The sequence below is a fragment of the Dreissena polymorpha genome, chromosome 11 (genome assembly GCF_020536995.1).
Source record: "Dreissena polymorpha isolate Duluth1 chromosome 11, UMN_Dpol_1.0, whole genome shotgun sequence".
NCBI classification, from domain to species: Eukaryota; Metazoa; Mollusca; class Bivalvia; order Myida; family Dreissenidae; genus Dreissena; species Dreissena polymorpha.
Genome location: NC_068365.1, coordinates 32,975,348 through 32,998,066, shown reverse-complemented (window position 1 = coordinate 32,998,066; position 22,719 = coordinate 32,975,348). Strand labels below are relative to the sequence as shown.

The following is a 22,719-nucleotide window of genomic DNA, read 5'->3' as shown; positions in this document are numbered from 1 at the left end:
ATAACTTTTCTATTTACAAAGTAAACAAAACTGTATCAAATACCCCAGTAATACATATACATGCAATACAAACTGTTATTTAATTCAGGTTAATTTGGAAACACAATGTCATAAAATGTTTTACACCTGAAAAACTTATTTTAAAACTTGGAATATTAATCTCAACATCAAACCCATAACACGTTCAATAAAAAAGTCAAAATTAAATTGTTTCCGTTCACCAGGATTTCAATTAAGAACAAACGCTAGCAAAGGGTCAATCAGACTTTACATTTTAACAATAAATGTTCGGTCCAAAATATCTATGAAAAGCATATGCGTTGTTGATTGCACTAAAAGTATGTATATAGGTAGCATATATACATGCCTAGATATTGCACTTGAGGCCAGTAAGGTGAGGGTCAAGGTCGCTCAATAAAAAACCGTTTTCACCCATACCTTGAGTTTTAATGGGGTTTCTGAAATGCAGAGCGATAGTAGTTTCAATGTACACATAACTTCATATAAAAATCTTATTCACTGTTACCTTAAAAAACTGTGTTCGCTCAAAATATCGAATATGGATATATGCTAGGACTGTGCGCAAATATTTGGTTGCTTATAGTTTAGATGCAGACCTAAAACGGGATTGCATAAACATTTAAACTAAATAATTATCTAAATAGTCTCTATGTTTAGATTTAATTCGGAAAAAATAACTAATTTTGCTCGGTAATAACATTACAGTAGCTGTTTGGCGGAGCAAAATAGACATAATACCGTGCCATAACGATAGCTTGTGGTTTGCAATCATGCGCGTGAACTGTGTGCCTGACAGCGCTAAATTTGGAAATCATTTATTATGACACGCATGAAAAATAAATGTGTCCAAATGTGAAATTTTACCACTAAATATGACCGTAACGTTTTAGGTGATGAAACAAGTGCTACAGATGACACGTAGGCTTATGATGTTTTCAACTGTTTTTCAAAATCCATAGCAAATACATGACACAGTTATGGCTGAGACAAGCTATTTCCCACAGACGTACACACTTACTGACGGACTGTGCGTGTTATATATGTCTACTTATTCGAAAGAGGTTAGAAAATTAAATGAACCTCGAATAATACGAAGACAAAACATTTTTGCTTAACATTTTAGTCAAAGAAGATCAACTGCGACTGAATCCCACATGTTACAAAAGTTTTTGAAAACACGTAACCTGGAACTCGAACTCTGCTTTGACAGTGTCAAGATATATATTCTGACCACATTTCATCAATATTTTGTCATAATTGCAGCCTCCGGAGTGGCAGTAAAGTTTTGGCTAGGATGTGACCTGCTGTACGAGTTTTTGGACGAACGTAACCCAGATTTAAACTGTACCTAGAAAATGTAATGAAATACATTCTGCGCAAGTGTTATCACTATTGAGTCATAAAGGTGACCTCTACAGTAATAAAAAGGTGTTTAAAAAAGATGAATCCTGCTGACCTAGTTAATGGGCGCACGCCATCCATATTCAAACTTGACCTAGATATTTTCCAAATAGACATCCCGTGTTTCATCAAAATTGAGTAATTAACGTGGCATGTAAAATAGCAATATGGTTTTTCTAAGCAAAGAAAAGGAGTTTGCATTAAAAAATAGAATTTTGGCAATCTTACAAAAATTGATCGACATGCTTTGCATATTTATAACGTGGAAAGCTAAAACTAAAATAGTAAATGTGACCTTTTTCTCATTAAGGCCATAGAAAAGTAGTGTCACTGAAACCAAAAATAAATAAAATATTACATCCGATAAGAAACGGTTCCTTAAGTGCAGATCGAAACAACACCAAACTTAATAAAAAATAAAAAGTCTAATCTTAAGTTATCACACATGTACAAAATATCAATTCTCAATGAAACATGGTTCTGCATACCTTTAAAGCTGTCAGATTTAACACAAATATTCCGTTATACCAACAAATGCGAAATTCTACATGCACGAAAGGGTATACGGATCTGCGAGAGTTTGTAGCCACTAGGGCACTTTAAGTTAATGTTTCGTATGATGAACACCTCATGTGTTATATACTATTATATATTATATGACACCAGTATATTTATCTACATTTTAATGGTCGTTTTGAATAATATTTATGTAATGTTGTGGCGTCATCGTAGATTCGACTGGTTAACGATCCATTTAATGAGATTCACCTTGTGATTGCATCAAAAAGTAATATTAAATGCACATTTCAATCTTTAATTACAGCTTTTAAGTTGCAGTAACTGAATAGTTGTGATTTACGACTGGATGAAAACACAGATCAGTTGAAACAGTTGACACACATGCCATGATATTAATTACATGTGTTATGAAAATTTATAATTAAATTGTGCGTTTTATGCAAGAAGTCTGCTTGTTTATAAGTTTTCACTCCATAAAAATGACAGTTTTGTTAATTTACCACATTTTACCAATTGGATTTTTCAAACCTCAAACTTATACTTTTATTTTACGGATGGTGATTTTCGCTGATAACCAAAGTTGTGATTGATATGAAGAAACATTTCTCAAGTATTTAACCGATATAAAGATACAAACTTCGAACATGAACACTGAAAAATTCAAGACCAGCTTGAATTACAGACACCCTGATGGTCCGATTTTTGTGAGTGAATTTAGAACTGTTAAACTGTTTGCATAAATCGGGTTATACAAACTTAATTTATTGTTATTTATTTATACACCTTCATTTTAAATTCATCTGTAGTTAAAAAAACAACATTTTCTGTAATCAAACTACACACGTTCGCATTTAACGTACATATCATGTACTTTAATTTGCTATGAATGTGACGTTCCAATTACTTTGTTATAAAAATGTGTCTTGTTCTGAGAAAATTGGGCTTAATGCATGTGCGTAAAGTGTCGTCCCAGATTGGCCTGTGAAGTCCGCCTCAACTGTTTTTTCGTGTAGAAGAGACATCCTTTCAACGAAAAATACCATTAAAGCGGAAAGTGTCGTCATTGATTAGCCTGTGCGGACTGCACAGGCCAATCTGGGACGACACTTTACGCACATGCATTAAGCCAAATTTTGTCAGAATACGACTCAAATGTCTGATAAAACAATTAAAACTTTGATATGCTGTTATGAAGAACTTCAACTCCAACTTAATGAGAAAGATTGTTTAAGGATAAGTCACCCTAAACCTCGACCTTTTTATTTTTGTAGGCGGCCTATCCTTCTATGGGACTTTGCATTCTACCTGACTGACACGGGTCGCAAGTTCAAGAAAGACTGCGATTTCGTGCATTCTGTTGCGGAGGAAATAATTGACTTTCGAAAACAAGCTTTGGAAAGGGACATAACCGTGTTTGATACTATTTCCTCCTGCATATAGGGGTTATCGTCGGTTTCTCTTGCAAATCGCCACCTCAAGTCTCCTTAAGAAGCATGCAAAATATTATGGTTAAAACTTATGTGTTTGATGTATACTATTATGCTCTTTTATATGTACCTTAAAGCTCTGGCACAAGCTTGTAAAAAGTTTTAACGACTTATACTGAGGTAAACACAGAAGGAATACAATCGTTTGGTATGAGTATTCAATTTGAAACTTTATATTGTTTTGTAATAATATGTGTCAACGTTTATTTTAAGTATCTTATTTTATTGTAGTATCTCAACCTTTGAAATATAAACTTTAAAAGTCCTTAAACCGATATGACAACACATTAAACCATTCGGTAGCGCATGATGCTCCTGCAGGGAGTCGAGTATGGGACACACTTTTATAAAACTATTTATTTTTTGGTGATCAAGGACCATACTGATTAATATTTCATAACACGAACGCTTAAAAAAATAAGTCAAATAGCGTCATATTCTTTCAATGAACTTGATCCGTGTTCATCATGCATACACGTATATTTGGTTTACCGGTGTTTTAAAGTAACAGTATCAGAAAATGCTGTTATATTAAATTCTATATGATATTGGTGTGTGCTATCTTTTTTAGCTTAAAAAATGTTTAAAAAAAGTTTAAATCAAGGTTGACAGAGTAGATTAAAACTGATATTTTCAACATCGCAGTTTCTTCTTTGTTGTCAGTATACTATTGTTCAGTTATTCACATTGTCACTTTTAGAGTTGTATTATAAACATTCGTATCCCGAGTTTCTCTGTAGATAAGAAATGACTTGGACACATCCTTCTTCGAAAGATCAATCAAAGGGTCGTAATAAAGAGTACTTTGAAAATTTACTCATAAAGAATAGGACCATAATGTATTCATGTAATCACATAGTATTTTCCCCACACCTCAAATGTGAAGGTTATCGTGTCAGTGGTCTAGTAAGGGGCCAATTGGCGCTGGAATGGGATGCGCACGACTGATATGTTAAAAACGACACACGTTAATTTACATATAAAGATGAACATTCGATCTAAAAGTGAACTTGAAAAAAACATAAGATCAGAAATAAATTTTATGCTTTGATATAATGCCAAGGTTTATGCTGGTCCTCATGAATATTTTTTTTTAAATGACGCATGGACTTTCACCACCCTATATGTCAGATCTGATTCCAAACATAAACCAAAGCCAATCAGACGGATACAACTTGAGACACATCCGACATGCCAGAGAACACACGCAAGCATATAATTTATATTTCTTACCCAAAACAATACGTGCGTGCAATCAACTGCCCAAAATCATTAAAAAAATCACCTGACGCAAAATCATTTAAATCGCCATAAAAAAGATAAAAACAAATCCTCACCCCTTTTTATTGTGGTTCAGGACCTGGACAAATCTTTTACGCACGTCTTCGATTTGAATGTAGCGGATTGGTCCACGTTCTTTACAATGGGTCTCTAGTATAATCCCGCTAAAAACTTCTGGTACCCCTGCTTTGGCGACATAACGTGCACTGTTACTACAAATAATCTGTTAAATGGCTTTGACTGATTCTCCTGTGCAGAAAACGAACTTTTATTCCACGCTGTACAGCGATATATAATAGCATGAAAACGTTTTGCGACATAGGTGTAATCGGCTCTCTTCTGCTATACAACAAACCGTGTACCAGGACGTTTGCGAGACTGACAGCTCATCAAAACTATTTCTATATTAAGTTACTGTTTTATATGCAGTTTTTTTCTTTAAATATTGTCTTCTACAATTTTCACATGTAAACTAAACACTTACTATTTGACTTGGACCAAACTGTTTACAGTCACAACTCCACATAAACGGAGGGGAATTAATAAAAGTATCACATCGACCTTGTTTTCCAATCCAAAGCACATTCAATTACGTAATCTGTATATTTCGATAAATTGTTTACATGTGTACACGTTTACATGAAACATTTGCTTGAACTAAAGTTAAAACTAAACGATGTATTGTGATGATAACTAGAGGCTATTTTTCGTATACGGTTAATTGATTTGAAATGAATCAATTCGATGCATATTTCTATTCAAATAAACAATGAGGAAGTTTATACATTTCAACAAGATATATCGTCTTCAAGTGTTAACTGAATTTGCCCTTAAATGGGAAGTAAGGGCCAAGACAAGTAGTTCGCTATGTATGGAAGTAGCATTGTAAACGCTGGTAGGCATGCAAAGCACATGTTTACATAACATCCAGAGAAACTCTGAGTGTTATGTAAACATGTGCTATACATCTATTAAATCATTTAGCTGTATGATAAAATCATTAACGGTACCATGCATTTCTCACAGGCCACGACACGACCGAAGGCGCTATTTCCTGGATCCTGTACTCGCTGGCACAACATCCGGAGTACCAGAGGAGATGCCAACAGAAAGAGGATGCAGTGCTCTCTGGTCTAGATAACGACGACATCGAATGGTTGGTTTTTAGCTCACCTGATTGCTCAGGTGAGCTTTTGTGACCGGTCTTTGTCCGTCGTCCGTCCGTCCGTCCACATTTGTTCGTAAACACTCTAGAGGCCACATTTATTGTCCGATCTTCATGAAACTTGGTCAGAAGCCCAATAAAATCTCGGTCGAGTTCGACACTGGGTCGTGCCGGATCAAAAACTAGGTTATTAGGTTAAAAAAAAGAAAAAACTGTAAACACTGTTGAAGTCACATTTCATGCCCAATCTTCATGTAACTTTGTCAAAATGTTTGTCTTACTAAATGTTGGTTGAGTTCAAAAGTGGTTCCGGTCCGTTGAAAAACATGGCCGCCAGTGGGCGGGGCAGTTTTCCTTATTTGGCTATAGAAAAACCTTGTAAACACTCTAGAAGTCACAATTTTGTCCAATCATCATGAAAGTTGGTCAAAACATTGGTTTATTGATATCTCGGACGAGTTCGAAAATGGTCCAGATCGCTGAAAAAACATGGCCGCCAGTGGGCGGGGCATTTTTCTCTATATGTATATAGTGAAAACATGTGAACACTCTAGAAGTCACATTTTTGGCCCAATTTTCATGAAATTTGGTCGGAACATTTGTTTCCTTGATATGAGAGTAGAGTTCGAAAATGGTTCTGGTCAGTTCAATAACATGGCTGCCGGGGGGGGGGGGGCAGTTTTCCTTATATGGCTATAGAGAAACCTTATAAACACTCTAGAAGTCACAATTTTTGCCCAATCATCATGAACGTTGGTCAAAACATTGGTTTTATTGATATCTAAGACGAGTTCGAAAAAGGTCCAGATTGGTGAAAAAACGTGGCCGTCAGTGGGCGGGGCATTTTTCTCAATATGTATATAGTGAAAACATATGAACACTCTAGAAGTCACATTTTTGGCCCAATTTTCACGAAATTTGGTAAGAACATTTGTTTCCTTGATATGAGAGTTGACTTCGAAAATGGTTCCGGTTAGTTCAATAACATGGCTGCCATGGGGGGGGGCAGTTTTCCTTATTTGGCTATAGAGAAACATTGTAAACACTCTAGAAGTCACAATTGTTGCCCAATCATCATGAAAGTTGGTCAAAACATTGGTTTTATTGATATCTTGGACGAGTTCGAAAATGGTCCAGATCGGTGAAAAAACATGGCCGCCAGTGGGCGGGGCATTTTTCTCTATATGTATATAGTGAAAACCTGTGAACAGCCTAGAAGTCACATTTTTGGCCCAATTTTCATGAAATTTGGTCGGAACATTTGTTTCCTTGATATGAGAGTAGAGTTCGAAAATGGTTCTGGTAAGTTTAATAACATGGCTGCCATGGGGGGGGGGCAGTTTTCCTTATTTGGCTATAGAGAAACCTTGTAAACACTCTAGAAGTCACAATTTTTGCCCAATCATCATGAAAGTTGGTCAAAACATTGGTTTTATTAATATCTAAGACGAGTTTGAAAATGGTTCAGATTGGTAAAAAAACATGGCCGCCAGTGGGCGGGGCATTTTTCTGTATATGTATATATTGATAACATGTGAACACTCTAGAAGTCACATTTTTGGCCCAATTTTCATGAAATTTTGTCAGAACATTTGTTTCCTTGATATGAGAGTAGAGTTCGAAAATGGTTCCGGTTAGTTCAATAACATGGCTGCTAGGGGGGGGGGGGGCAGTTTTCCTTATTTTACTATAGAGAAACATTTTAAACACTCTAGAAGTCACATTTTTGGCCCAATTTTCATGAAATTTGGTCAGAACATTTGTTTCCTTGATATGAGAGTTGAGTTCGAAAATGGTCCCGGTTAGTTCAATAACATGTCTGCCATGGGGGCATGGGGGGGGGGGCAGTTTTCCTTATTTGGCTATAGAGAAACCTTGTAAACACTCTAGAAGTCACAATTTTTTTCACAATCATCATGAAAGTTGGTCAAAACATTGGTTTTATTAATATCTCGGACGAGTTCGAAAATGGTCCAGATCGGTGAAAAAACATGGCCGCCAATGGGCGGGGCATTTTTCTCAATATGTATATAGTGAAAACATGTGAACACTCAAGAAGTCACATTTTTGGCCAAATTTTCGTGAAATTTGGTCGGAACATTTGTTTCCTTGATATGAGAGGAGAGTTCGAAAATGGTTCTGGTCAGTTCAATAACATGGCTGCCGGGAGGGGGGAGTGCAGTTTTTCTTATTTTGCTATAGAGAAACCTTATAAACACTCTAGAAGTCACAATCTTTGCCCAATCATCATGAAAGTTGGTCAAAACATTGGTTTTATTGATATCTCGGACGAGTTCGAAAATGGTCCAGATTGGTGAAAAAAGATGGCCGCCAGTGGGCGGGGCATTTTTCTCTATATGTATATAGTGAAAACATGTGAACACTCTAGAAGTCACATTTTTGGCCCAATTTTGATGAAATTTGGTCAGAACATTTGTTTCCTTGATATGGGAGTTGAGTTCGAAAATGGTTCCGGTTAGTTCAATAGCATGGCTGCCAGGGGGGGGGGGGGGGCAGTTTTCCTTATTTGGCTATATGAGAAACCTTGTAAACACTCTAGAAGTCACAATTGTTGCCCAATCATCATGAAATTTGGTCAAAACATTGGTTTTATTGATATCTCGAAAAAGTTCGAAAATGGTCCACATCGGTGATAAAACATGGCCGCCAGTGGGCGGGGCATTTTTCTCTATATGTATATAGTGAAAACCTGTGAACAGCCTAGAAGTCACATTTTTGGCCCAATTGTCATGAAATTTGGTCAAAACATTTGTTTCCTTGATATGATAGTTGAGTTCGAAAATGGTTCCGGTCAGTTGAATAACATGGCTGCCATGGGGGGGGGGGCAGTTTTCCTTATTTGGCTATAGAGAAACATTGTAAACACTCTAGAAGTCACAATTTTTGCCCAATCATCATTAAAGTTGGTCAAAACATTGGTTTTATTGATATCTCGGACGAGTTCGAAAACGATCCAGATCGGTGAAAAAACATGGCCGCCAGTGGGCGGGGCATTTTTCTCTATATGTATATAGTGAAAACATGTGAACGCTCTAGAAGTCACATTTTGGCCCAATTTTCGTGAAATTTGGTCAGAAAATTTGTTTCTTTGATATGAGAGTTGAGTTTGAAAATGGTTCCGGTCAGTTGAATAACATGGCCGGCGGGGGGGGGGGGGGGGGGGGGTCAGTTTTCTGATATTTTTATAAAAGCTTGTGAACACTCTACAAGTCACATTGTTTGCCCAATCATCATGAAACTTGGTGAAAAGATTGGTTTTATATATATATCACACAATTAAAGCCATAATGATTGCCCTTAGATTGTCCAAATGTTCATTATATTATACAAAATCTTTGTAAACACTCTAGAGGTCACAATTTTGTTTCAGATTGAATGAATCTTGGTCATAATATTTATTTTTGTAAGCAAAGTTTGATGTTTGGTAAGGGGGGTCAACTCAAAATATAGGCCACCAGGTCAAATCTTACAAAAACAAAATCACTCAATATGCCAGAGTTTTGGTTCAATAATAATGAAACTTGACCAGGATGTTTGTCTGGACAATATCTAGGTCAAGTTTGACGTTTGGTAAAGATTGAATGAACTGACTCCTCTCAGGTAAGCGAACTAGCGCCATCTTGGCCCTTTTGTTATTTAGTAGCTACATTCCTCATCTGTTTCTATGTCTTAGTAAGTCTTAAAACTTTACATAAAAGCAACTCATAACAACATGTTTTATTCGATTTTGTGTTAAAACTTTAAGCATATGTTTTCCGCCTTGATATTTGAATGCAAAATATAGCGTTATTAAAATGGCGACTACAAAGTCCATTGGGCAGATTAGACTTTCTGTGTAAATGATGGAGTCTTTACCTCGTTCCTGTGGCGCTGATTTTTTTACACAATCTCAAAAACCTCGAAGTTACTTTCATATGTTTCCAATTTAAGGTCTGATCTATCGAAACTTGAGTTCCTAACGCAGTGTATTAAAGAAGGCATGCGACTTCACGCGCCCGTCCCCATTTTATCACGAGAACTGCGACAGGAACTTAAAATTGGGGGTCGCGTCATACCCCCGGGCTGCCTTGTGCAGCTTAATATCTGGGCTCTGCACCATATGGAGAAATACTGGGGCGCAGACCACTGGGAGTTCAAACCGGAGCGATTCGTCCCCGAAAACATCGACAAGATAGCATCTTACCAGTTCGTTCCATTTTCCGCCGGAAATAGGTATATGTCTTAAACATTATTCAGCACTTTCTGACAATGCTACGTGTACTACACTCAATTTGCAATATATCGTTCTGATTTCCTAAATGTTTCTTGAGACAGAGTAGAGTCGACAGAAAAAAAGATAGAGTCGATCTTGTTATTGCAAACAAACAATCGTACATGCCTCATTGCTTAGCATGAGGTAGCTTGCATATCTGGTAATGTAACGAGTTTATTGATAATAAAAAAAGATCTGACTGTTTCTATCTTTCGCTTTACGTTGTTGCAATCCACGAAGCTCCGTCTATCGTATGTTTTTAGAAACTGCATCGGACAGCACTTCGCGATGAACGAAGAGAAGGTGATCTTAAGCAAATTACTGAGAAAGTAAGTGCAAAACATTGCAGATGTCGAAAATATGATAAAATTTGGTTGTTTAATAAAACGGTGTTAACTAATAACTTAGTAACTGTAAGTGAAAATAGCATCTATATAACGGGCAACCGTTAGGATCACAAATACGGGAACCTAAAATGTCGAATTGTTTAAGAGAATTACAAACTTTGATCTTATTATTGTGCAATGTCGATGCAAACCAAGAATGATTTGGTTAGGTTTGGTTGTCTTTCAGTTTCACCGAATTGGTCGACGTTAGATTTGTTTTTACTAGTTTTCTAGAAATAATTTTCAATTGACTTTAATCATTATGCATCCTGTAAGAATATTTTAAGGAAACAATCTCAAGTAAATATTTTCAATTCGTGATATTAAATTGTGATGTGTGTTGCCGATAACTTGTGCATCCTGGGGATTACAAACAGTGATATGCATTAGGTAAAACATGCAATGCACTCGGTGCTTTGATTTTTCATATATTTCAGTTTCACGTTCAGCCTTGATCCTGCTCACGAAGTGAAAAAGAGCGCGTCTGCAGTGATGCGAACGGTAGATGGCCTGCATATCGAGGGGTGAAAGCGAAACAGCTCTAAGTGCATTTTTCAAAAATGTTCAAGAGAAGGTTTAAACTGTATCAGAAGAACAATTAAAACAATGAAGGCTTTAAAATTTAAAGTTATATTGAGAATTGTCTGCTATAATCACATTTTTTTAAACATGTTTGTATTATCACAAATAAAGAAGTTATTTAAAAAATGTCACTTAGACCCTTTTCGCACTAAAATTTCACATTTTTTTACTTAAAGTTAAAAGCGAAAAAGTTCTAAGTGATTTTAAAACAATTATCAATTTACAGTATTTATTTCATATGCAATACTTTCTACATTTTGAAACTAAGAATAGTATACATAAAATGCAAAAAATGGCACTTAGAACCCTTTCGCACTGAAAAAAATATTTTTTTCGTCTTATTTTTCAGAGCGAAAAGTTCTAAGTGACATAAAGTGAATTGAAAAGTATTGGAAATTCTCACTTTATTGCATATTTTTTAAATTAAATACTTTAAACATTCTTAATATGAGTATTTAAATATATTTGGAAATATTGTTACTTAGAGCCATTTTGCTTTAAACAGATAGCATAAAAATACTGTATTGATATTATTTAATAGTGCTGAAAATTTCAAATTGACAATTTATCTTATTTTATTCTAAATACTTTTTTTTGCAATTGTTTGTAATCAAATGTCCCAAAACGCTGAATGGATTTTTTTTTATATTGTACTGTTTTACAAAAACAATAACGAGATACCCTTTGACAAAGTATAGTAGATGTTGTGTGTGTTTCCAACAATCAGTAACATGTAAGAAAAGGTGAATTTTATCAACGAACTTGATTGAACCTTATTTTTTTCATTCCTTCTTAAAACACATATTGGAATTTTATGCTGATTTTTCCATCATATTGCTATATTCTATCATATTTGTTATATTGATTAATACTTTGGCAGATTTTGGACTTATTTTGTAGGCAGTCATGTCCATTAAACAACGAACGTTATGGGAAAGTAATTTACATCTTTTTATTTTTAATGATTTACAATAATAAGTATTAGCATGGTGTTGAACGTTGTATTATAAATAACACACCTAGTATTTTTAGAAGGGGCATTGCAACTTAGATAGGTAACTGAACTGTTATAAGGCAATAATTAGCAAATTTACAAAATATCATAATTTACACAAATTGACATCATTCAGTTGTTTGTTTACATCTCATCAGAATTGTAACCTTCTGATTTACATCCACTGGAACCGATACAAAGCAAATCACATCACACCAGAATAGAAACTTACTGATGAGCATCCATCAGCAGAGTTACCAACCGAATCACATCACACCAAAATAGTTACCTACTGATTCACAATTACCAAGATCAGTTACCAACCGAATCACATCACACCAGAATGGTAACCTATTGCTTAACATTTCAGTTACCAACCAAATCACATCACACCAGAATTGTTACCTATGGATTCTCCTTTCACAAACACAGTAAGCAACCCAATCACATCACACCAGAATGGTTACCTTCTGATTCACATTTCACCATCTCAGTTACCAACCGAATCACATCACACCATAATGGTTACCTACGGATTCTCATTTTACCAACACAGTAAGCAACCAAATCACATCACACCAGAATGGTTACCTATTGATTCACATTTCACCATCTCAGTAACCAACCGAATAGCATCACAACAGACTGGTAACCTACTGATTCACATTTCACCAACACAGTAAGCAACCAAATCACATCACACCAGAATGGTTACCTAAGGATTCACATTTCACAATCTCAGTTATAGGATTCACATTTCACAATCTCACTTACTAACCGAATCACATCACACCAGAATGGTTACCAACGGATTCTCATTTCACCAACACAGTAAGCAACCTAATCACATCACACCAGAATGGTTACCTACTGATTTACATTTCACCATCTCAGTTACCAATAGAATCACATCACACCAGAATGGTTACCTACGGATTCTTATTTCACCAACACAGTAAGCAACCAAATCACATCACACAAAAATGTTTACCTACTGATTCATATTTCACCATCTCATTTACCAACCGAAGCACATCACACCAGAATGGTAACCTACTGATTCACATTTCACCATCTCAGTTACCAGCCAAAATCACATCACTCCAGAATGGTTACCTATGGATTCTCATTTCACCAACACAGTAAGCAACCTAATCACATCACACCAGAATGGTAACCTACTGATTCACATTTCACCATCTTAGTTACAACTTTATCACATCACACCAGAATGGTTACCTAAGGATTCAAATTTCACACACACAGTAAGCAACCTAATCACATCACACCAGAATGGTAACCTATTGATTCACATTTCACCATCTCATGTACCAACCGAATCACATCACATTAGAATGGTTACCTACTGATTCTCATTTCACAAATACAGAAAGCAACCAAATCACATCACACCAGAATGGTTATATACTAGTGATCAACAATTCACCATCTCTGTTACCAATGAAATAACATATCACTAGAATGGTAACAAACCATATCACAATTCACCAGCATGGTAATCTTCTAAGTTACATCATAGCAGCAGAGTTATGAGCACAGTTTTCCACATCTTTCCAGAAAAGTTATTAATGTATTGACCAACTTATTCACATCTCACCTCAGTTACAAATTAGTGTTTGTAAATACCACAATAACAACTAATTTACATTCATGTTTGTTAATATTTATTTATTGAGAAATGTTAATAAATATGTATCACTGTCTATGCATACAACTAACTAGGTTCTCGGTAATTCTGAACGCGTTTTTCACGAGAGAGCAAAATAGAAATATATAAAGGTATCTGACATTTACACAACTTAACATTCTAAACACAACGTACTTTAATGAGTTTATTCTTCGTGGTTTTGTAACAAAATAAATAGTATTACAATTTACATTCAGAACTAGGAAGAGGGTGAAACAAGGATCACATCTCCTTGAAATTCATTCCAAATTCAACTAGCTTTTATGCAATTAAGGTTTCAATTTTTCAATTAGCTTTATAGTTTTAAGTACAGACAGGTATGTATAAAACATAATTTGTAATAGCCATAAAATCCTTATATTAATGTTGTCATACAGTTTATCAAATATGTTATACAACACAAAATAATAAAGGAAAATAAAAAAATACCCAAAATTTGCTGCGAAAAAGGTCTAAGTGCATAATTTTATCAATATTTTTTCTTATTTTTTCATCAGTTACATAATAGTATCTATTCGGGAGGTTTTTCAAATACAAATATATTATTTATTGTAAATATATTCCTCAATAATTGATAAAAGTGTCATTTAAAATTATTTTAACATCAACAACCTTAATGCGAAAGAGCTCTAAGTAGCGCTTCACTGCAAATAGAGCCTTTTCGCACTAAAAACATAATTAAATTCACTTAGAGCTTTAGGACAAATTTCAATTTTACTTTTTATTGCCTGGAACTAAGATATTTTAATACATGATGGGCATGGATGTTGCTATGCAAAATATACAAAAAAGTCATTTTGTGAAAAAATGTCACTTAGAACTGTTTCGCTTTCACCCCTCGATATGTACTCTGAGAAACGAAGCCATTAAGACGCTTGGACAAAATGCATGGACTCGTAAAGAGATCAACGTCACTAAGGCGCTTGAATAAAGGAACTGGGATGTTCCGTTTATTTTAGCACGTGTTTTTTAGGAGTATTGGTTGATTGACATGTGTGAACTTGACTTCAGTTCCTATTAATCATGAATTTCATTTTTTATATGTGGGTGTGGCTGCAATACGTGTAATATCAAATCTGAAAAAAAAATCATCAAAAAACATTATGAAAAAAGTTGAGAATTCAAATGAGCGACTTTTTATAAATCATCTCATATTAATTATCAGAATCGCATAACATATTATATAAATACATTTTTGTAAACTGTGTTGTCTGTTTCTTGAATTAGTATTCTACTTTCATCTGACCATCAATCGAAAAAAGCGGTCAACTAAGTACAGCAGTAACCTGCAATGCTGTGGTCATCAATTTTAATGAAAATTATTCATCCGAAGAGACTGGTGCCTGAAACCAGCGCCATAGACCGCTCGGCCACACTACCTAGGAATGAAACACTAAATATGTAAATATGTATATATTTATATATAATCAGTGTCCGACAAATCCATTGCACGGAGCCCGTGGGCTACCGAAATTTTTCCTAGGGTTACTGAAATTTTCCAGCTGACGCCCGCCGGGCTACTATAAATCTATAAGAGCGGTAGCCCGTTTTATTGACAAACATACGTAGAATAAACACGCTGACCATGTGTTTCTACACCGTGTATTGCTTATTATCCGATAACAAAGTGCAATCAATTATCTTATCAGTCACCGATCACTTGCGGTAATGTCGTAAACAGTGACAGTGTATTTTGATCATTCAATCAGAATCAACATTTGTCGTCTGCTAATAATATAATGAGAGCCGGTTGGATAGTTGGCGCACATGATGCAACATCATTTCGCAGTTTGGAATTTTTTGTTAACCGCAACAATGAGTAATAGCGACGACGTTTTTGATGTCGTTAAATATCAAAGGACGCCGAACATTAAATAAATAAAAACAATAGCGGATTCTTCAAAACGGTAACGAAACCGAAAATGAATATTAATAACAACGCGGTTAACACCTGCTAATCAGTTTGCATTGTCAATTAATAATTGAATTGATCGACTGTTAATCAATAATCCCATATATGCCCAATTTATAATTTTAAACCAAATTATGGGAGGGTAATATAGACGATGAGAGTCATAACCACAAACGTTTGAAATTTTCTTAAGTGTCAAATGAATTTCGGCATATGATTATATTTAAAGATATGATGAAATAAGCTCCCAATCAGGACCGTTCAATTGCAATATGCGAAAATCGCCTGCCACGGTTTGCACTCGTTGTGTACAGCTATTTTAGGTTACAAAATTCTACATATAATAAATGAATTTCTTTGTCCAGATAAAAAGCGCGCAAAAATTGGCATTGGTGTATTTATTTGTAAATAAAAATTCGTAGCGGGTACAACATTGAGATCATTTAATTTCCATTAAAAATTTCGTTGTGAATTTCAACTCAAGTACCGGGCTATCTATTTGGCATTGACATTTCCTCTTAATAAAATTTAATGTAAACACGCTGTATCGTTACCGTTACACTGTATCAGTTCCTTTGCTTTTTGTCAACATGTGTAATATTTGACACAATTTCTATTGCAGAATTTGTGTCCGAATGCAAAAACAAACGATTGTATACACTATCCGAAGAAATATGATAGAGGCATGGATGTGTACCGTATGATAATGCACGCTCATGCATACTTTAACATAACATATATTAAAATTTCAATTGAGTTCGTCTATCCCCAGTCTTATTGTTGGCAACAGTTTGCACTATCGTTTCGTCTCGCCCGCTCCCACCTTACTCCTAGTGTCCCCTCCTGTATAGCATTCCTGTCTCGTGAAACTGTTTAATCTTTTTTTCTTCCCTTAACCATTTTCCGTTCACTAGTGTCAAATAGGTGGTAACTGAAATGAATCAATTTCTAAATAATAATAGATATACGACTACTACTTCTACTACTACTACTACTACTACTACTACTACTCCTACTACTACTACTACTACTACTACTACTACTACTACTACTACTACTACTACTACTACTACTACTTCTACTACTACTACTATAACTACTATTACAACTACTACTGGTACTACTACTACTTCTATTACTATTTGTAGTAGTACATGTAGTTATTGTAGTAGTAATACAAATATATAGTTCGTCGTTATTATTTCAATTTATCCGTAAATTGTAGGAACACGGATACCACACAGATCCTTTTAAACACGTATACCACACAGATCATTTTTCTATAAGAATATTTTTCTTGAACTTTTTTTTCGTAAATATATAACAGAAACATGAAAATGAATTCAAAATGATATATTGTAAGCTCCGCCCATAAAGTTTATTGCTTAATTTCACCAGAGGTGCTGTTTCTGTGTTAACATAAAATAATGTCCCCACACTGATCCTACCTTTTTTTAACCGTTCAAACGCGCGGTTGCATTGAACTGACAAAATACTTATTTGTTTTATAAAATCATGATACCTATAGACAACTCTCATGATTGAATGGGCTCTGCACTTTATCCCATTAAAAAATGGTGAAATATTTAAAAAGTAATCCTTAAAAATCTTACCTGCGTCGCGCTTTTGTTGATATTTTACTCCCCACACAGATCTTAAAAGTCACGTGGTATAGGCACCGTGATATGACACGTAGATGCATTCCTCATGAAATAATACGTCATGGCAGTAATTATTAAGTAGCGAAACTTACTCTATGTTATTGTATTATATGTTTTTGACCGCCAAAATGCAATTTTTAGTTTTTCTTCCGGTTTGCCTGTTTCCCGGCATTAAGCCGTAACGGGCAACAAGTCATATTCCACAGACTGATTACTACAAAACGCGATAACTTTGGGCAACATATTTTCGTTAATAAAACCCGTCTTAAATGTATTGCATACATCCAGATTTCTTTCGAATCTATTTGCTTCATATATTTGATTTCTGATTGTTATTATTATCCTTATAAATCAATACACGCTGGTTAAAAAATAATGTCATTTAAAATATTTTAGTCGGCATCGGTATTCTCGCGGTATTTCAAATGCGCCACCCTACAGTACGTGCTGTTCACATGTCAGAGTTCATGACACAATTTGCATTCGCTCTCAGAAAGGAGTTTTACATGTGATCATTAGCAATAATCTGGTAAGTTGCGGTTGTAATCCTTCAGAAACAAGTTTATTTACAAAATGTATCGATATTGCGATTTAACTGTTTTGCATTTTAGCTTAGTTTCAACTTGTTTACACCTTGCTGCGTCTCACTTTGCCGAGGTAACATATCACTATATACAGATTAGGCCTAAAACCCCTAAATCTAACACTGTCGGATTTTCGTACCACAATATTCCAGATTGTTCAAAATTAAACAAAAAAATTAAATAACGCCTGCATCATTTATCAAATTTTAAGATTTTGGCTCACTGTTGGTTCGCCATTTTTAGAAGCTGTTCTGCCAAGCACTGGACATCACACAAGCCATTCTATTGAGCAAAACTGACAGTGTTGGTTTCCAGAAATCAACAAAGGAGGGATTCCTGAACTATCAAAGTTTCCATGGAATGAAGTTTTTAGCCATGGTAATCTTGTTAATTGGTTCTGTAGGTTTACTTCAATTTCAAAGGAACATATGTGAACTTTTATAGAACTTTGTAGAGTCTATATCTGTCTCTCTGTAAACAAAAATCAGCTGTCACATTATTAAGACGTATGTGCAAACATTGTCAATGGGTTGTTAAATTAACGTTTTAAAGGCAATTAACGAGTTGAAGAAAAGCGATTGTTCGGATGCAAATTTAGCCTATATGTCGAGCAGTGTCTGCAACTTAATGTTTAACTTGCAATAAAACAACTTACCACAAGTTGGTAAAAGAACTCCATACGTTGTCGTTGTGATCATTTAGTAAGACAGTGTAATAATAAACAGTAGCAACTAGCATCATAAATTAATAAATTGGCTGTTTATTGTTGTTGTCCCATGATAAATATTTTATACACTAGTAAAAAAACAGCATTGTTTATTTATAAAATTGTATGTATAATATATTGTTTTGAATAAACTGCATACTATTCTGTATTATTCTTGTTTTTCATAATGCATTGAATGGATTATGATACATAAGGAATTCATTCAACAGTTTTTCAAAAGATAACATCACTTTGTAACTACATAATACATAAATATTCGTGTAAGTTGATGACAGTGTTTAAGCATTACTGATTGTGTTACTAGTCTTTTATTTGCAAATAAATGATGTGAAGTGTTCACTATTTATATTGTATCGCAATGCATTACCATATAAGTTTTATATATGGACTGAATATACTAACATAATTAACATGCTTTTTCTAAGCCTAGACAGACTGACATATAAACAAGCAAATTCGTTGAATTGATATCCCCCGCCAAACTAGAGCTTTGTCACAGACGTGACATATACCCCCACATGCTGCATTTACACAGAATGTATACAAAGGGCCATTACTCCGTTATAAACAGATGGTGTACAATGTCATTTGGTGTGCATCATCCTCTTATACGTATATATATATATATACTCATACCAAGTTTCAATGAAATCCACCAAAGCACTTCCAAGATATGGCTCCGGACACAAAAATGCCGGAAGAACGGACAATGCCAAAACAATATCCCTTCACCTTTGGAGGGGGACAATAAGCTTATATGATTACTGCAATATATGTGTGTGTTGTTTGTGTTAAAAGAATGTATAAATTAAAAAAATAAATATGGATGATATAACCTTATGTGTGTTTGCATTCAAATATTTACCATACAGCTACAAACTTAGTGTATGCAGTTTAGACTGTGATTTTTGAATTACTACAAAATGGCTCGTTTTTAGTGGAAACCTTATTTAAACTATGCGACAATAGTTTGCAAAAAAAACCTGTAACCTTTGGAGATACCGGTATTAATGAAATATTTCAATTGCAAAAAAAAATAAAATAAGTAAGATATCCTATACTGTACACATAATTATACATTGATAATCCTGTCAATCAAAATTGATCTGACACATTACATTATTTTGATTATGTTTAATCAGTTTATGATTGAATCAACAGCTTACTTTGACTTGAGACATGAGATGGAATAACATGTTTCCAGGGTAGGATCAGTACTTGGCATCTTAAGGGTTATCTAAAGAACACTTCCACGAAAGGGATCAATGCCGAGACCCCCAAGTCACTAAGCGGACACAATATCTACTACGCCGCAGCCACTGAACCAGCTTTAAATTCCAGAGGCTAAAAAAGCACACAATTATGAGATATTAAATGTTAAAGCTTGGCAGATGCTTTTTTTCATCAAGCAAAACATATGATTTATTTTGGCTGATTTACTTTATAATTGAAACAATTATAATGTTTTGTACACAATAATGTCCAAATATTTATTACGATACGTGGTTATCAAATAAGCTTTTGCCCGTAAATTAGGTAGCACCTATTATCATATTAGCAGTACATGTATAGTGCCATCATTAAGACGACATTTAATCACAATAAAAACGATATTTTACCTAGAGAAACAAATAAACATACCGTGTATTCATAGGCGCTCGATGTAAATGACAATGTTTTATATTATTATTATTTTTTAGTTACCCGATGTTTATTATAATGCATACACATACTAAATCAATAAAACCTTCCGACAAAACGTCTTCTTTAAAAAAAGATAGTTCGACTTTGTACATAGATATTGACAAGGTAAATCACTCGCCATTTTCTCAAGCAACGGAAGTGCATCATTATGCATAATTAAATCGCTGTCACCCCGCGAGTGATTTACCTTGTCAATATCTATGTACATAGTTGAACTATTTTTTTTTAAGAAGACGTTTTGTCGGAAGTATTTTATTGATTTAGTATGTGTATGCATTATAATAAACAACGGGTTACTTAAAACAAAATAAAAAAAAATAAAAATAAATAAATAAATAAAACATTGTAATTGACATCGAGCGCCTATGCGTGTAATCCAACAGGAAGTGTGTGAGTTTGTTGACAAGTTCAAACGGTGGGTAAAATACTCGGTAAATTTGTCCTAGGTTACAATAAACTGTAAATTATGTTGAGTAACGACTGCCAATAATGTTCACATCGTCCCATGCGATCTTACATGTCATTTCATGCTTATTTGATAGAGTATTTTTAAAAATAATTGCGAGAAAATACCGCGCAAACCAGCACGTAAACTTCTTCCTGATTTTTCTCTGAAATGACATCAGCGCCAAATGGGTCAAAATCGCTTGTGCGGCCACATATTATATCAAATGTTTCCTCGATTGTCATTTTTTCAGAACACGGTAATAAGTAATGAGTGGTTATGGAATAACTCACATATTACTTAGATAATTTTTATTATAAATATATATACAAGTATATTACCCAGATCGTTTTTATACATATTTGATATTGTCCCAAAGAAATACCTTTTGATATTTTAGTGTTATCGATCTTTTTGTATATCCGTGTAAGGCTCGTGAATGGAAGGTTGCGGGCACAAGCCCAGCTGTTAACTGTTTTTGTTCATATTGCCCGTGTAACGCTTCTTGACGGAAGTATAACACAATAAATTTATTATTAATAATCCTTTTTCCTGAAATATATAATTTACAGTAATTAAATAGACATTTCAGAAAGTGCTTCGTATATACTGGTTTATTAGCAAAGTAATAAAAGTACACAATAATTCATTGTCATTTACTTGTTTTCTTAATGATGCCCTATTAAACAGTATGGATATACAAACGGTAAAAATATGCTGAAAATTGGTATCCTATCGGAATTTAACTTTAATTTAATGCGATCTTTAATTTAATGCCTGTTTAAGGAATGCACGACCCATTGTGTGGGGGTATTCCTCTCGTTGCACTGCTCCACGATGTCATTTAACTTTTCTCTCTCTCTCTCTCTCTCTCTCTCGCTCTCTCGTCGTCCTGGCGCGCGCGCGCGCGCCGCGCGCGCGCGCTCGCGCGCGCGCGCGCTCCGGCGAGCGTCGCGCGCGAGCCGAGCGGCGCTCGCGCGCGTCGCGCTCTCTATCTCTCTCTCTCTCTCTCTCTCTCTCTCTCTCTCTCTCTTTATATATATATATATATATATATATATATATATATATATATATATATATATATATATATATATATATATATATAGAGAGAGAGAGAGAGAGAGAGAGAGAGAGAGAGAGAGAGAGAGAGAGAGAGAGAGATAGATCTTTTTTTATCAGTTGACTCATGGCTGGTTTATCTGCACTGCCATATTGTCACTACATCGAGATTTCAGCGTAAAGCCGAAAAAAACATTACGGGGTGGATTGGGGCTAAATAAACAGGTAGAATTAGATTAAAGAGTGGCAGCGGTGGGATTTGAACCCACGCCTCCGAAGAGACTGGTGCTTTAAACCAGTTCTAGAAAAAAAATAACTGTATCTATATGAATTGTATTGCCCAACAGTTATTGTTATAGACTAAACCGTTGTATGAAGTTTGAACTGTCTTGAACTCGACAATCGAAACAATTCTATTGTCATTCAATTTTATAGCTGCATAAAATTATCGAAACAAATCTGTATTAAAACCCATCATCGGCAATTAGAACCAAACAATTGACACATTTAGGTTGTTATAAAACATATGTCGGCGTATGTATAAAAACGGTTGACTCTACTTCTATTCAACAGGAGAACTTTAACACTGCTCTATGATATGCAATACAAATACTGAGCCTAAATAATATGCTACGAAAGTTAAACAGCATTGTGAACCTAAAACTGATTAATGTCAAATTTAGTGAATTCAAATAATATTTACGATAATTGTTAATTCCAAGAATTGTTTAACCAATCCACATTACATACTGCACACATTAACTCCCCATATGCGCGGCCACGTTGCTCTAAAATCTAAAATATATA

General features: G+C 34.8%; 1 protein-coding gene across 3 annotated transcripts in view; it reads left to right on the top strand.

Moving 5' to 3' along the window:
- Positions 1–15,022, top strand: part of LOC127851661 (ultra-long-chain fatty acid omega-hydroxylase-like) — a 134,890-nt gene extending 119,868 nt beyond the window's left edge. The window contains exons 10-13 of one of the 3 annotated variants that reach the window (XM_052385484.1): positions 9,826–10,107; positions 10,411–10,476; positions 10,971–11,051; positions 14,663–15,022. In XM_052385484.1, coding sequence (XP_052241444.1) covers positions 9,826–10,107; positions 10,411–10,476; positions 10,971–11,051; positions 14,663–14,687 — 454 coding nt within the window. In that variant the 3' untranslated portion in view covers positions 14,688–15,022. The remainder of the gene's footprint in view (positions 1–9,825; positions 10,108–10,410; positions 10,477–10,970; positions 11,052–14,662) is intronic. The other 2 variants (XM_052385483.1, XM_052385482.1) reach the window with 2 other exon arrangements.
- The last annotated feature ends 7,697 nt before the right edge of the window (positions 15,023–22,719 follow it).